We start from the raw sequence: 14,147 nt of genomic DNA, 5'->3' as shown, positions 1-14,147 counted from the left end.
ACCAGTCATGAGACTTCGACGTTGATGAGAGAGTGCAGTCGCTTTGCTGCTTGCTCTTGCCTCTGCTTGCATTTTCTTGCTTCAATTTGCCAGATAGATCACATATATCACTCTTCAACGTTTGAGTGAAGACAATTCCAGAAAGTCGTCGAGCTATTTGGATTGTTGGCTACTGCTAACTAGCAGCTAAGTTAAAGCTAAGTAGCAGCAAGATGCCTCCCTTCTCCACGGATGACTACTACAAACTCCTACAGAAGATTGCAGTCTTGGAAACAAAAATCTACCGACTAGAAGTAAACGCGGAAGTAAATGGACTGTGTGGGAATGATACCACTCTACCATGGACTCAAAACACTGGACAAATGCAAGCTAAGACACAGCTAACTAGCATAACCAGGCCTACCAAGAAACAGGAGGAGAGAGCAGATAATGAATCTTCAAATGGTAGTCCTCCCTGGAACGCTCTCAGTGCAAAGCCGAAGAGAAAATATGTGGGAGGACGACTAACAGGCAGAGCCCAGCGCCCTGAGATTTGTGATGCGACCGGCTGGCCTGCACTAGCACACGGGCAGAACTCCTCCTCAACCCCTGCACCCAGACGGACAAAGCCAAGGACAGCTAAGAAAAGTAAAACCTGCAAAACACCTCCACAACAACCAAGCCTACAACTTCAAAACAGATTTGCTCCATTGTCGCAGGATCATAAATCTCCATCTGATGACCTGGATAAGCAGCTATCTCCTCAAAGCAGGGTAAGAACTGAGAGTCAATGTGAGAGTAAAAGGCCGCAGGCAAAGCTAGTGACTGGGCCTGAGACTCTGATTGTTGGTGACTATGCTGTAAAAGATGTCAGAAAACTGTGCAGCAAGAACACCAAAATACTCTGCTTTCCGAAAGATATGGTCTCTGACATGAGAGACAAATTCCTGGACATCGTGGCTGACTATCCCACAGCGAAAAACATCATCGTGCATACAGGAAGCTGTGATATTGTGAAACAACAGTCTGAAGTTCTAAAGCGAGACTTTATTGATCTGTTAAACACAGTCAGCTCTGTCAAGGCTGAGGTGTTCATCAGTGGCCCTCTTCCACCAGTCAGAGGAGGAGATGAAGGATTCAGCAGGCTGTTTGCACTGAACAGATGGCTGTCAACTGCATGTGCTGACCATTCAGTACATTTTATCAACAATTTCTACCTTTTCTGGGATCTTTTTGCAGCGCATGGAGTTTGCCTGAACACGTCAGGGGTTAAACTGTTTACCTCGAACCTGTTTTTCTCCCTGCGTCACTCGTCTGTCCCTACTGCCAAGGACAAGATACAAGAGGAGTCTAAACAAGAGATAACCACACAGCATCGCCATGGAGACCTTACGGGAAGGATGCCCCCGCCTAACGACAGTCAAAAGGAGGAGTCTCCAACCTCATCATCAGAGACCGCCTCCGATCTCCCACTTTCCACACCCTTCCCAGACGAGGAGTCTTTACCTCCCTCCCCAGCACCTACTTCTATTTCGGGTCCATACTTTGGATCGCAATCCTCTCTCACACTCTCCCCATCCTCCCCCCACCTGGAGTTCACTGACCACATGGAAAAGCTGGTCATTGCTGGAACCAAACACACTCCTCTCCCCACTCCTCAACGGTACCACAATTGATATCTTCTGGGTCCAGGCTACAAGGCTAATGACACCAATGACTCTCTCCAGGAAACGTCGGGGCCCTGTATGCAGCTAGCCGTTTCAATTCCTGTCCTGCAAGTTCATAGAAAAAGAAAGGTGAGGCTGCGAAGAAACAATAGTAAACATGCAAACTTATCAAACTTAGCATACATTCCTCGTCAGCCTGTCCAAATAAATTGGGCAAAGAAAGCTTTAACCACATTAAACTTAGCTTTATTAAATGTCAGGTCTCTGTCAGGAAAAACATTTTTAATCAATGATTTTATTGTTGGGCACAAACTGGACATTTTGTTTTGAACTGAAACTTGGTTAAATCAAGATAACAGTGCAGCTGTTCTTATTGAATCAACACCTCCCAACTTCAGTTTCATGAGTGAAACAAGAGCACATAAGAAAGCAGGTGGAGTTGCTATTTTATTTAATGATTCTCTTCAATGAAAGCAGATGTCCTTTGGTCATTTTAGTTATTTTGAATATGTGGCTCTGAATTCCACTCAAGCTTTATTCCTAAACATTTACAGACCGCCTAAATACTGTGCAACCTTCTTTGATGAGTTTACTGAACTGCTGTCTGTAATCTGTATTGATTTTGACTGTGTTGTTATTGTTGGTGATTTTAATATCCATGTTGATAATCCCCAGGACAGAGTCTATAGAACTATGTGGTGTCCTTGATAACTATGATCTGACTCAGCATGTGACAGGACCCACCCACAACAGGGGGTACACTCTGGACCTAATCATCACCAAAGGTGTAAACATTTACAAGGTTGCTGTGACTGATGTTGCACTCTCTGATCATTTCTGTGTTTTCTTTGAGAGTGCAATCTCCTTGCACACAAATGTCCAAACCAAGGTTGTGACAAAGCGTTACATCTCTGAAAACACCAGTGAACTATTTATTCACAAGTTCTCCTCCACACCAGCCCTCTCTGCATCTCAGTCAATGAGCTTGTAGAATAGATGGCTTCAATTTTAAAGTTAAAAATATTATTGATGCCATTGCACTAAAGTGAAGGTTGTCTCGGGTAAGCAAAGATCTCCTTGGAGAAATGCTACGCTGGTCAGAATAGAGAAACGAGTGTCGGAAAGCTGAGCGCAGGTGGCGAAAAACTAATCTCCAGGTTCACTGTGACATCTATAAAGAGAGACTTCGCAATTATAATTTGGAACTTAGAAATGCAAGGCAGTCATTCTTCTCTGACATCATAACCAAAAACAAGACCAATACACGCGCCTTATTTGCTACCGTCGACAGGCTAACAAACCCTCCAGTGTCGGTAGCTGCTGAGCTCCAATCCACCTGGGCATGCAATCAATTTGCCTCCTTTTTTACTGACAAAATTCAGAAAATTAGACAAGCAGTCAGTGCCTCCACATCAACCACAGGATATGTGTTGTCCCGATCTCTGAATAACATCCATTCAAATATCATGACACAATTTCATTCAATCGACCGTAGAAGCCTAGAAGACATTATACAACATCTGAAGTCATCCTCCTGCTGCTTGGATATTCTACCAACACACTTTTGCAAAAATATTTCAAACTGCATGACCACTGATCTCTTACATATTGTAAACACATCCCTTCTCTCAGGTGTCTTCCCACAAGCCCTAAAAACTGCAGTTATTAAACCGCTCCTAAAGAAGGCTAGTTTAGACTCCGCAACGATGAAAAATTATAGGCAAATATCAAACCTCCCATTTTTGAGTAAAATAATTGAAAAAGCGGTTTTCCAACAGCTGACCAGTTTTCCAACAGCTTCTTGGCCGTAAATAACTGCGTTGATGTTTTCCAGTCAGGCTTTCGACAGCACCACAGCACTGAAACTGCTCTTGTTAAGGTTTTCAACGACATCCACTTAAACATAGACAATGGCAGAAGTTCAGTCTTAGTCTTACTAGATCTCAGTGCTGCATTCGACACGGTCGACCATGCCAAAGTCCTAGAAAGACTAAACATCTGGGTGGGACTCTCTGGCACAGCACTTAACTGGTTTGAATCCTACTTGAAGGACCGAGAATACTTTGTGTCTGTAGCTGATTACACATCAGAGCTGACTAAAATGACATGTGGTGTTCCCCAAGGTTCAATACTGGGGCCTCTTCTGTTCAACATCTACATGCTTCCACTAGCTCAGATTATGGAAAACAACAAAGTGTGTTATCATAATTATGCAGACGACACACAAATCTACATAACTATGTCACCAGGGGACTATAATCCCATACAAGGGCTGGGTAACTGCATTGAACAAACCAACAACTGGATGTGCCAGAATTTTCTTCAATTAAACAAAGATAAAACAGAAGTAATTGTTTTCGTTACCAAGGACGAACAATTGAAAATCACCGCTCAGCTTCAGTCACTGATGTTAAAACCCACAAACCAAGCCAGAAATCTAGGTGTAGTTATGGATTCAGACCTCAACCTGAACAGCCATATCAAGACAATTACAAAATCAGCCTACTATCACCTGAAGAATATATCAAGGATTAGAGGACTTATGTCTCAACAGGATTTGGAAAAACTTGTCCACGCATTTATCTTCAGCAGACTGGACTACTGTAACGGTGTGTTTACAGGTCTCTGTAAAAAGTCCGTCAGAAAGCTGCAGCTGATTCAGAACGCTGCAGCTCGAGTCCTCACTAAGACCAGGAGGGTGGATCACATCACTCCAGTTCTGAGGTCTTTGCACTGGCTTCCTGTCCAACAAAGAATTTAATTTAAAATCCTGCTGTTGGTTTACAAAGCACTGAATGGTTTGGGACCAAAATACATCTCTGATCTGCTGCTACCTTATGAACCATCCCGACCCCTCAGGTCGTCTGGGACCGGTCTACTATCTGTTCCCAGAGTCAGAACTAAACATGGAGAAGCAGCGTTCAGTTTTTCTGCTCCACATATCTGGAACAAAGTCCCAGAAAGCTGCAGGTCTGCTGAGACCCTCAGCTCATTTAAATCAAGATTGAAGACTTTTCTGTTTGCTGCTGCCTTTAATTCAACCACATTCAATTATATATATTAATCAATTTCCTGCATTTTACTACTGCATTTTATTTCTTGCACTGTTTTTTAATGTTTTAATGAATGTTAAATCTCCTTTTCTTTTGCCTTATGTTTTGATGCTTTCAATGGTTTTATGTGAAGCACTTTGAATTACCTTGTTGTTGAAATGTGCTATACAAATAAACTTGCCTTGCCTTACCAATTAAGATATTTTACCAAGTAAAACCTCTAAACTGAATTTGTACCTTCAAATTGCAAATTTCTGAAATTTTGAAGGTGCTATAAAAATATTTTCCCCAATAATTCCGCACAATGACTAGTTGCTATAAAAAGTAAATGTCCTACATTTCTACGAGAAACAGGTAATTTTTGAATATTTGAAGAGTTATAAAAAGTATTTTCTCAATAATTCCAAACAATGACTCCACCCCATAGAGAATATCAGACATTTTTACTGTACCGATTAAAAGATATTTCAAAGTAAAAGTCGTACATTTGTACCGAGAAAATATCTGATAACTGAACATTTGAAGTGTTGTAAAAAAGTATTTTCTCAATAATTCCAGACAATGACTGATGTATGTATATATACACGCACAATTTGTTGTATTTTCCCTTTAACTCACGAGATGCAGGTGTTTTTTTTACTTAATGTTAATATAATTCATTTTATCTTATTTCCACATTATACAATTTATATATAGGTTTAGTTGACATCTTATTTTGGAAACCGGATGTCTCACGTTAATCTTTCCCGAATATAGGCGCACTGAAATTTCATAGTCTGCTGGAGGGTGAGATCCGAGTGTCTGCTGACCTGACCGCAGTAAGATAAGACCGATCCAGTGTGGACCGAGACAACAGATAATGTGAACCAAGTACATGAAAAATAAAACGTCTGATGCACAAAGCATCATCATACAAAGCCTTTTCTTTTTTACAAAGGTAAAAAAAATTACTCCAATGGCGGAAGCACAGTCCAGATGTGACCGATCGTGAGAACAGCTGCTGTCTACACACTTGCCCTGATGAACACATCAGTCTTCCTGTTCCGATGTGAGGGTCCCGGGACAGAGGACGTGTACACACTGAAAAGCCCTCTGAGGACAATGTGTGATTTTGGGCTTTACAAAAATACATTGAATGGAATCGAATCATTTGGTTTGTCCGACCTAAGACACATACGACAGTAACATGTGGACTAAACGAGCTCAATGTTTGAACCCATACATTTATCTAGACCAGTAAACAGAAAGAGACTTACGCCGGCTGAGTGGGCTGCTTGCTCATCAGCAGGTCACAAGACGCGTTTGAGTCTGTTTTCTTCCTCATTCCAGTCGGGCTTCGGCTTTGTTCTTCTTCGTTGGTGATTTACGGCAGCCCGCATCCCTTACGGTGCACTGCTGCCACCCTCTGGAGTTAGACCGTTACTGCGCCATCTCCATCCTGGATGTCGCTCTCGACGTCACGCGTTTGATTCCTTTTCTTTCCCTCCACTGTAGAATACTTACCGATATTTCATCACTTCTTGTTCTGCCCCAGAACCCATACAGGACACACATACATGCTAGAACCCGGCCGTGTGAGGTGAATAGTGCAGTTCAGCATGTCCCACTCATAGTGGCCAACTTCACCGTGTGAATGAAAACAAAGATCGACCAATACATTGCTAAAGATCACTCATGATAATAACCAATCAATAAATAATAAAAAACACATCGCTGGCTGTTCATAACAGAAATACAAAAACACCGTTTTCAATAAATGTGTGGGTGATATGAGGAATATTTAAAGGGGAAACACATGGATCCATTTCACATTCATTCTAATTATTCATTTAATTAATTGAAATCAATGGTGAATATAGCCAAAGTCACAATGTATCATTAAATGTAAGACACATTATTGGAAGGGATCTCTCTACATTCTTTTCACTGACGTCCCCAAACTACGACGCAACAGACTCAAGACTTTATCTCACAAGAACTTTATTACATGAACTCTTTTTACAACACACGGTTAAATGTACAGCCATCCTCCTCATAGTTTGGGGGGTCCAGCTACCCTCCATCCCTCCATCTTACCGACTTTAGTGAAGAAGGCCAGTGTGCCCAGACCCAGACACGCCGTTGTACCGGTCATAGCACTGTGGGCTGGAGGGAGGGACACACACACACAATATGGCTGCCGTTAGACTGTACGTACATGCACTAAAACCTTTGCAAGTAGAACGCCAAAAATGTACCAATACACCTGTTCAACAAGCATAAACATGATGTTGACATGTAGAAAACAGCTCTGCTGCTGCTGACTATGTGGGAGCAAGTAACAGTTTGCCTTCATGGTTCAGACTTTGAAGCCTCTGTGTAATTCTTCTATCACCTTCATAAGTAAAGGCACAACTCATAACTTCAGCTACAACATCCTCAATGATGACTTCCAGATAGGGCTGGGCGATATGGCCTAAAAAAAAAATCTCCGATTTTTTTACAAAAAATCCGATTCACGATTTAAATCGATTTTTTCCCCCACAAATTTTTGCAGATGACAGAAGCTGTTGAAAACATTTTTTTATTTTATTTTGTGATGATTTTCCCTCGTAGGTTGATAAAAATAAAGTGCAAACAAAACCTGAACATTGTAGAAATGTGCCTGTAGTATACAAAAAGTATTTGGTCACTCTTTTGTTTCCCTGAATCATTTAAATATAAAATTAAATTAAACATAACATTAAATGGCATTAAATAGTAGCCTTCCATTGTAAACAACTGTGCAAATGTAACTTTTTACACTAAGCTTTTCTAACTGAATACACTGATACAAACACAGCATGAAATAAAATGTATGTGACCCTTTAACATTCACATTTTCAAAAGTGCAACATCTGATCTAACATCAACATAACATATTTTGCACAGTAAATAAGTGCATGTAAACAAAATCAAGTGCATTCACAACATAACCAACAGTATTAAACAGTAGTGCATGTTTTTTCTAAATATTTTTTGCCAGGAAGACGGCATCGCTTGTGCTCCCGCGGTCCTGCTCCCTGCTCAGGGCGCAACGCTTCTCCCACTCGGCGGCATGCCTCTGTTTGAGGTGCTGCATTAAATTTGTTGTGCTGCTTGATTTTGTAGCAATAGCTTTTAGACAGACCTTACATCGTGGTGCTGTTTGTTCGGTGTCAGATGACATGAACCCGAACCATTTCCAGACCACCGAAGACACATTCTTCCCTCTCTTAAGAACGAGAGCTTCACTGCTGGCCGCCATTGTTTTCGTTTGTAAACAATGCGCGCGCACTCTACTACGGGAACCCAACGGGGGGGAGGAGTGGGGGCGATTTTCTCGATTTTCAATAAAACACATCGCCTTAAAGCACACATTCGAATTAATCGATTAAATCGATTTATCGCCCAGCCCTACTTCCAGAGGTTGGGAGGTAGCAGAGTTAAGCTGAGGTCATAGTCGCCGTAGTGACGCTGCACCTCGGAATCCTTGTAACTTGCCGTGTGTGATCACGTGACTGTCGCAAATCGTTGACTGATAAAAGCACAATGTACATACAAAGAAGACCGATTCACTTCTAGATGCTCTAGAAACAGGAAGGCTAACAAATCTACTTTCGAAACATATGTTCCAGCAAAGTCAGATTGTTTCCAGGATCTTAAACCTGTGTGTCTTTATTTTGCATTTAATACTTGACTTTTGTCTTTTCAGGGCTTGTATAAAGTGGACCATGAATATGAGATATGAGTTATAGTTAATCACAATCTCTTTTCTGCATTGTGGAGGTTGGTCTATGTCTTTGTGGCGGTTCGAAGAACAAAGCAGCGCACAGAGCTTTAGCTGAATGGAAACCTGATACTTACTTCTGGCTCCGAGGAAGATCCCAGAGGCACAGCCCCCGATGAAGTAGTTCAGTGGGTCATCTGGGGCTTCACGGGCCTGAGCACTCAGACAAGTGACCATGCTGAAAATTGCTCCCATGGAGGCTGGAACGACACAGACGGACCCATATCAGCTGTTTCATACCGTACGTGTGGGCCAAAGAACAGCACATGGAGACCCCGTGTTTGGGTCACATGACTGGGACTCATCTGTGCACTTTGGACACTTTGGATTACTTTGGATTAGAAGTGAAACAATAAGGGTTGAATGCATCCTTTCAGAATGTACTTTAGGATAACGCAGCAGCTCTGCATTGTTCTGAATGCTTTGGTCCCTGTTCTGATATAAAGCATTGTTCTTCAAACACTAACTACACAGTTAACAAAGACAAAGGTTGATGACAAACTTGATTTCCTTTTAAATGAAAATTCTGCTTAAAAGTGCTTTTAGTAGCTTTAAAATCGACCGCACTGGTTATGATAACATGCTACCACAGTGGCAGCAGTGAGTAACCTTCACATACAGTTTATATACTTCTGGATTAACGTACGACATAACAACCCTAGGCTGATGATATTCATCATTATTCTACCGTTTAAGGTCAGTGGCTGATAAAATAGCACCAGCCCCGCCCTCACTATGTGAAGTGCCTCAAGCAGGCTATGAGATGAAGTTTTGCCTCAAATGCCACCTCTGAAGTTAAATATATGTAGAAAATAACATCTTATTTCATAATATGAGGGAAACCCTTTCTATGGTGGTGGCAGGTGATCATCAGTGATGGATGGTCTTTAAGTTAAATGATGCAATCAGAAGAACACAAATAGGTGAATGACTCCATGACCAGCAGGAAAGCTCGTCACTGCATCATGTGTTTGGAAGCAGAATACAGTAATATTGATTGGTCTTACATAATGATGCACGACAATATGAATATTTACCCATGGTGACCGTGGCGTTGGTCGCCCTCTGTAGCGCCGCCAATGCAGAATCAGGCTGGAAGGCCACGATGTGGTAGGCTGAACCAACCAGGCCTGAAGATACACACAGAGAAACACACACAACATGAACAAACTGAAAATCAACAAAAAAGTCAGAATTCTACTTTAAGCTGACAATGGGCTCAGAGTCAAACTGGACTTTGTCCGTAGTGAGTATAGAACGCTGTTATACATGTGTAGTAATATCTACACGTTAAGAGTTTACAGTCTGGATAAAAGTCCATCCACAACAATGAGCATCATGTGGTGTGTGTGTTGTCCAATCACGTCGAAAGGACAAAGTGCTGACAGTAACAATTCTAAAAACTCAGTTTGAGAGAAGTGCAATGCCAGGTTGGGCTAGTCAATTTAGCAACTAGCAAGTGGTAAAAAATACTCGTAACAGGATTTTAGTTGCATGGCATTGGCGGATGCAAGTTCAGATTTATGTCCATAAATAAAGATTTAACATCAAAATTAACTCTAGTGTTTGTTGTTATTTTATAACTGCTAGGGGCAAGTACAAATGACTTTGGGCAAGTAGATTTCTGAAAGCAAGTGGAAAAAACGAACAATGTGTGCACTAAAAGTTCCTGACTGCATATTATTATGACATTTGTACAACTTTTGAAGTGCTGTATTAAATGTGGATGTTCTTGTGCATCATGCAACAGTAAAATAATGAGTACATGCACTGTCCGTAAAGAGGAGATTTAGAGGCCTAAAAATAGGGCTAGTGTTTAATAGGTTAATCAGAAGTGTTTCCAAACACTATTCTACTTTCCGCATTAGGAGAGGAGACAGTGAACGCATCACCTTCATTAAACAGGGTCCATACGTGCTTACTGAGCGGTTCTTTTGAGTCTATCAATCACCCTGATCAGTCAGTTACGTCCAATAGTTAACGTAACCTCAGATGTCAAACTATCTAACAAACCAGTAACGCATACAAGTTATTCTACACGATAACAGGGGTCAGCTCAGCCGACAGAAACTCATCAGAATACATACGTTGACCTCCGCAGTGAACTCCACGCTTCATTTATCATAGAGCTGCATAATAACCTGAACGCAGCTCGCTTCATAGCAGTCCTGTTAGCATTAGCATTAGCTAGCACATTCACGCTAGATAACGCAGTTATCTTTGCCGGCTCAGCGCGACACCCTCATCTCCAGCAGGCGTTGCCCGCGCTCGTTGTATCAATGCTGCTATTTACCCAAAGCGGTGGCTAGTTTGGTTGTGATCCATGTTTTTTCAACACAGCCTGTGCCCTCTGGTAGGTCCCAGTACCCCATTTTGGATTTAGCAAGGACGCAATCGAAGGAGTTAAATTCTCGCGAGATGTATTCATCGTAAGTTTTCGGCCGCTGACAAGTCTACGGTGCACCACCGCCACCTACTGGAACGGAGGGTGAAGCACTGGCGCTAAAGCAGAAGGGAAAACAAACCCGTGCTCAACCGTTTCATCCGTTAAGTACTGAATTAAATGACTGTAACAAGGACGCCACCACTTCTGCTACCAACATACCTTTAGTATTGTAATGGTGTTTCCTGTTTTACTATTATCACAGCAGTGGGCTACTATCTACACAAGAGCCTTAAAAGTGCAGTCAGCAATTCTAATCAGATTTTTCAATGAATTTTTGGCAAATTCAGCAAATATCTCCTTAAACTGTGCACTGACCAAAACAACGCTGGTGCAACAACAACTTTGTGCGCTTTTTCAAAATTGACCACACAGATACCCATCTTTAAACCACTTTATTAACTCAACATTGTCTCTTATTCCATTGTTAGCAGGTTATTGACGCTTCAAGGACAGTAACAGAGCCATAGCACTCAGCGCCTGCTACACATGGTGTGTATAGGCAGTCACCCTGCCATACAAATGTCCGTGGTCTGGTCTCAGGAACCGCGATTTAACCTTTTGGAGGAACCACTTTTTTGGCATGAAAACAACCAAATTAAAACATCCCGTAGATGCACAAATGGAAGTGAAAGTTAGATCTTTACGGACGCTGCAGCAGTCAGCCTCTACTTTCACGTAGAAGTCATTTCTTCTTCCAGAAGTGGCTGTATTTGTCGACTTTGAAGTCATCTTCATACTGGACTGCTGTCTGCTTTTTCGTCTTCTTCACTTCTCTCTTTTTCTGTCTGGCTCGACGCTCCTCTTCAGACAGCGTGGACAGATTGACCGGCATCTTTCAAAACAAACAAAGAAACATGAATAAACTTACAAAACATGAAATATGAATAAACATACTCAGGAACCCTTATGCTATGGGACCAGTGTACCTTCTTCTCTTGAGCAAGGAGGCTAGGATGTGGGTCTGCTAGTTGTCAGTATTAACAGAGTAGGGTTGTGAAAATATGTATTTGCATATCATAAGTCTCAAAAAGTGAAAACCGCTTCATAATGTCCTCTGTGAGTCTGAGAAAATAACCCTGATGACATCACTATGTCCTCAGCTTTGGCTTGAAAACTATAACTGACCTCAACCCATCAACCCTCAACCCGTCATCAAACCCAAAGTGTTTGATGACGTGCTACTTCTGTTCCAGTGGCATGCGTCTCTGTTTGTGGCATGCGTCTCTGTTTGTGGTTACGCTGATGTTTTTCTGGCTCATGGTGCTTACAAACAGTACGTCACTATGTTCTACTGGCATCTACCGCTCACAGGCACCGATTCTTATTGACGTATATGCCACGTGACAGGACTATCCACCGTCTACCCGGTATGCCCACGGCTAGCGTCGTCAAAACTTGCACCCAACCGTATCGTATTCTAGACCAGTAACGAGTCGCACACAGCGTCAGCATATCAGACACAGTGGTTGTGTCGATACGGATTAGTGTATGTCTGTGAGAAGTGGTGTACTTTGTGTTTATTAGGTTTATTTAAATTGAGATGAAACATGACAATTTGTATTGTTATTGGATTACTGCTCATAAATAATAAAACAGTAGCAAGTACAAACAGATATTTCTAACATGAAACACAGTCATGTTGAACCCTTACCTACCGTTTTCTATCACCATCAGCCCTTTAAACGACATGTGGAGGAGTCCTTAACATTGTGAGAACATGTTTCTATACAGCTGTCCGGTCAGTGGAATGAGGCCCGTGTTGTTTCGAACGGTACAGCAAACAGAGCGGAGAGTACTGACCATGAGGATGCGTCTGGGTTCTCTGTACCGGATGTTGACGGTGGACCCGTCCTCTCGGACCAGCATCACCGGGTACAGTCTCTCGTACTTCTGGCGGCCACAGCGCACCACGGACGTCCTGTTGGAGCTGAGCTGGGAAGTCTGCGTGTGGAGCCCCGCACCGTGTGGACGGGCGAACACAGGGCAGACACACCTGCCCGTAACATCACACACACACACACACACACACACACACACACACACACACACACACACACACACACACACACACACACACACACACACACACACACACACACACACACACACACACACAAATATATAAGGTTAGGCTAACTTACCACTGTTAACAAGCCGAAGGAATAAACGTCCGTTTACCGTCACGTGACACGTTTGCTACCTTGTTATCTGAGTGTGGCTGAATATGATGTGACCCTCCTCCATTCATTCCTTCAATGTTTAACAGTAAACGAACAAGAGTTCTACCAACTAACTCTACTTTGACAAACGTACATTTTCAAGCAGTATTCTGCGAGTCTTACCGTGATAAAATGTTCTGTGGTGTACACAGCCTCAATAAAAACATGTTTGCGACCATATAGCTGTGACAGGAAGCACTTAACGCGAAGGGCAAACTTCTTCTTTTGGTTTAATGGTGGGCTGCAACCAGTGAGGTACATACCGCCACCTTCTGGACCGGAGCATGCAGTTCGAACACACTGTGCATCTCGTATATGCGGAGCACTGAAGCGGCTCTTGCTTTGCTGACGAATCAGCTTTGTTGACCAAGTATGCGTTTGAGGTTATTGTTAATGTGCACTGTCAACAAGACGGCGCCGATGGCAGCCTCGGTACTGCGCTCTCTGGTACTTTTGTTTTGCACCATTACCATTCCATTGTCATTGTTGTTGTTCTTTATGTTCATATATATACTTTTGGATATCGATTCATATTGTACACAGTAGTTAGATCTACCCACTCTGATGAAGCCGACATGGTGAAAAATGTATATTTAAGTCATAAATCTGTGCCTGCGTTGCTGATTTCCTCCTTCCGCAGCCTCATCTCATGCATCTGGTAAGTGGATGAAGCTCTGCGCCATTTCCATTTCACAGCACAATACAAAGCCATAAACCAAAACTGCATGAATCGCTGTAAACAATACCAGCGACATGACAAACGGCATTGTCATTGTTGTTGTTCTTTATGTTCATATATATACTTTTGGATATCGATTCATATTGTACACAGCAGTTAGATGTTTATGCCTCTGTTCTACTTTGTTGTCCTTGTTTTATATTTTATTAGTTTTTTTAAATTTGTATATTGTGTCGATGTAAGTTGAGAGCAACGTGAAAACCGGAGTCAAATTCCATGTAAAGCAGATTCTGATTCTGATTGTTAACGATTTACTG

General features: G+C 42.1%; 3 protein-coding genes across 3 annotated transcripts in view; all 3 read right to left on the bottom strand.

Annotated features, from left to right (window-relative positions):
• ctns (cystinosin, lysosomal cystine transporter) overlaps positions 1-6,033 on the bottom strand; it is a 20,619-nt gene extending 14,586 nt beyond the window's left edge. Inside the window, exon 1 of the mRNA XM_079267200.1 lies at positions 5,956-6,033. The gene's annotated coding sequence lies outside the window, so the exon portion shown is untranslated. The remainder of the gene's footprint in view (positions 1-5,955) is intronic.
• Positions 6,034-6,662: 629 nt separating this feature from the next.
• Positions 6,663-10,873, bottom strand: ndufa11 (NADH:ubiquinone oxidoreductase subunit A11). Its single transcript, XM_079267202.1, has 4 exons — positions 10,780-10,873; positions 9,524-9,616; positions 8,564-8,686; positions 6,663-6,844 (listed from the first exon to the last, which is right to left on the bottom strand). The coding sequence occupies exons 1-4, from the start codon at positions 10,856-10,858 to the stop codon at positions 6,732-6,734; spliced, it is 408 nt and encodes a 135-aa protein (XP_079123328.1). The 5' UTR covers positions 10,859-10,873; the 3' UTR covers positions 6,663-6,731.
• A 436-nt stretch (positions 10,874-11,309) lies between these two features.
• Positions 11,310-13,393, bottom strand: mrpl55 (mitochondrial ribosomal protein L55). The gene is made up of 3 exons (XM_079267203.1): positions 13,275-13,393; positions 12,733-12,925; positions 11,310-11,764 (listed from the first exon to the last, which is right to left on the bottom strand). The coding sequence occupies exons 1-3, from the start codon at positions 13,328-13,330 to the stop codon at positions 11,615-11,617; spliced, it is 399 nt and encodes a 132-aa protein (XP_079123329.1). The 5' UTR covers positions 13,331-13,393; the 3' UTR covers positions 11,310-11,614.
• Positions 13,394-14,147: the final 754 nt, after the last annotated feature.

The sequence above is a fragment of the Melanostigma gelatinosum genome, assembly GCF_949748355.1.
Source record: "Melanostigma gelatinosum genome assembly, chromosome: 4".
NCBI classification, from domain to species: Eukaryota; Metazoa; Chordata; class Actinopteri; order Perciformes; family Zoarcidae; genus Melanostigma; species Melanostigma gelatinosum.
Note: the sequence above shows the minus strand (reverse complement) of the source record. Positions and strands in the feature narration are given on the sequence as shown.

Excerpts from the sequence above, each read along its gene's own strand:
- ndufa11 (XM_079267202.1), bottom strand. The coding sequence starts at position 10,858 with ATGGGGTACTGGGACCTACCAGAGGGCACAGGCTGTGTTGAAAAAACA. Across the intron at positions 9,617-10,779 it reads CAAACTAGCCACCGCTTTGG|GCCTGGTTGGTTCAGCCTAC; the intron begins GTAAATAGCAGC and ends GTGTATCTTCAG. Across the intron at positions 8,687-9,523 it reads CAACGCCACGGTCACCATGG|CCTCCATGGGAGCAATTTTC; the intron begins GTAAATATTCAT and ends GTGTCGTTCCAG.
- mrpl55 (XM_079267203.1), bottom strand. The coding sequence starts at position 13,330 with ATGGTCGCAAACATGTTTTTATTGAGGCTGTGTACACCACAGAACATT. Across the intron at positions 12,926-13,274 it reads CCACAGAACATTTTATCACG|GTGTGTCTGCCCTGTGTTCG; the intron begins GTAAGACTCGCA and ends TGTTACGGGCAG. Across the intron at positions 11,765-12,732 it reads AACCCAGACGCATCCTCATG|ATGCCGGTCAATCTGTCCAC; the intron begins GTCAGTACTCTC and ends TTGTTTTGAAAG.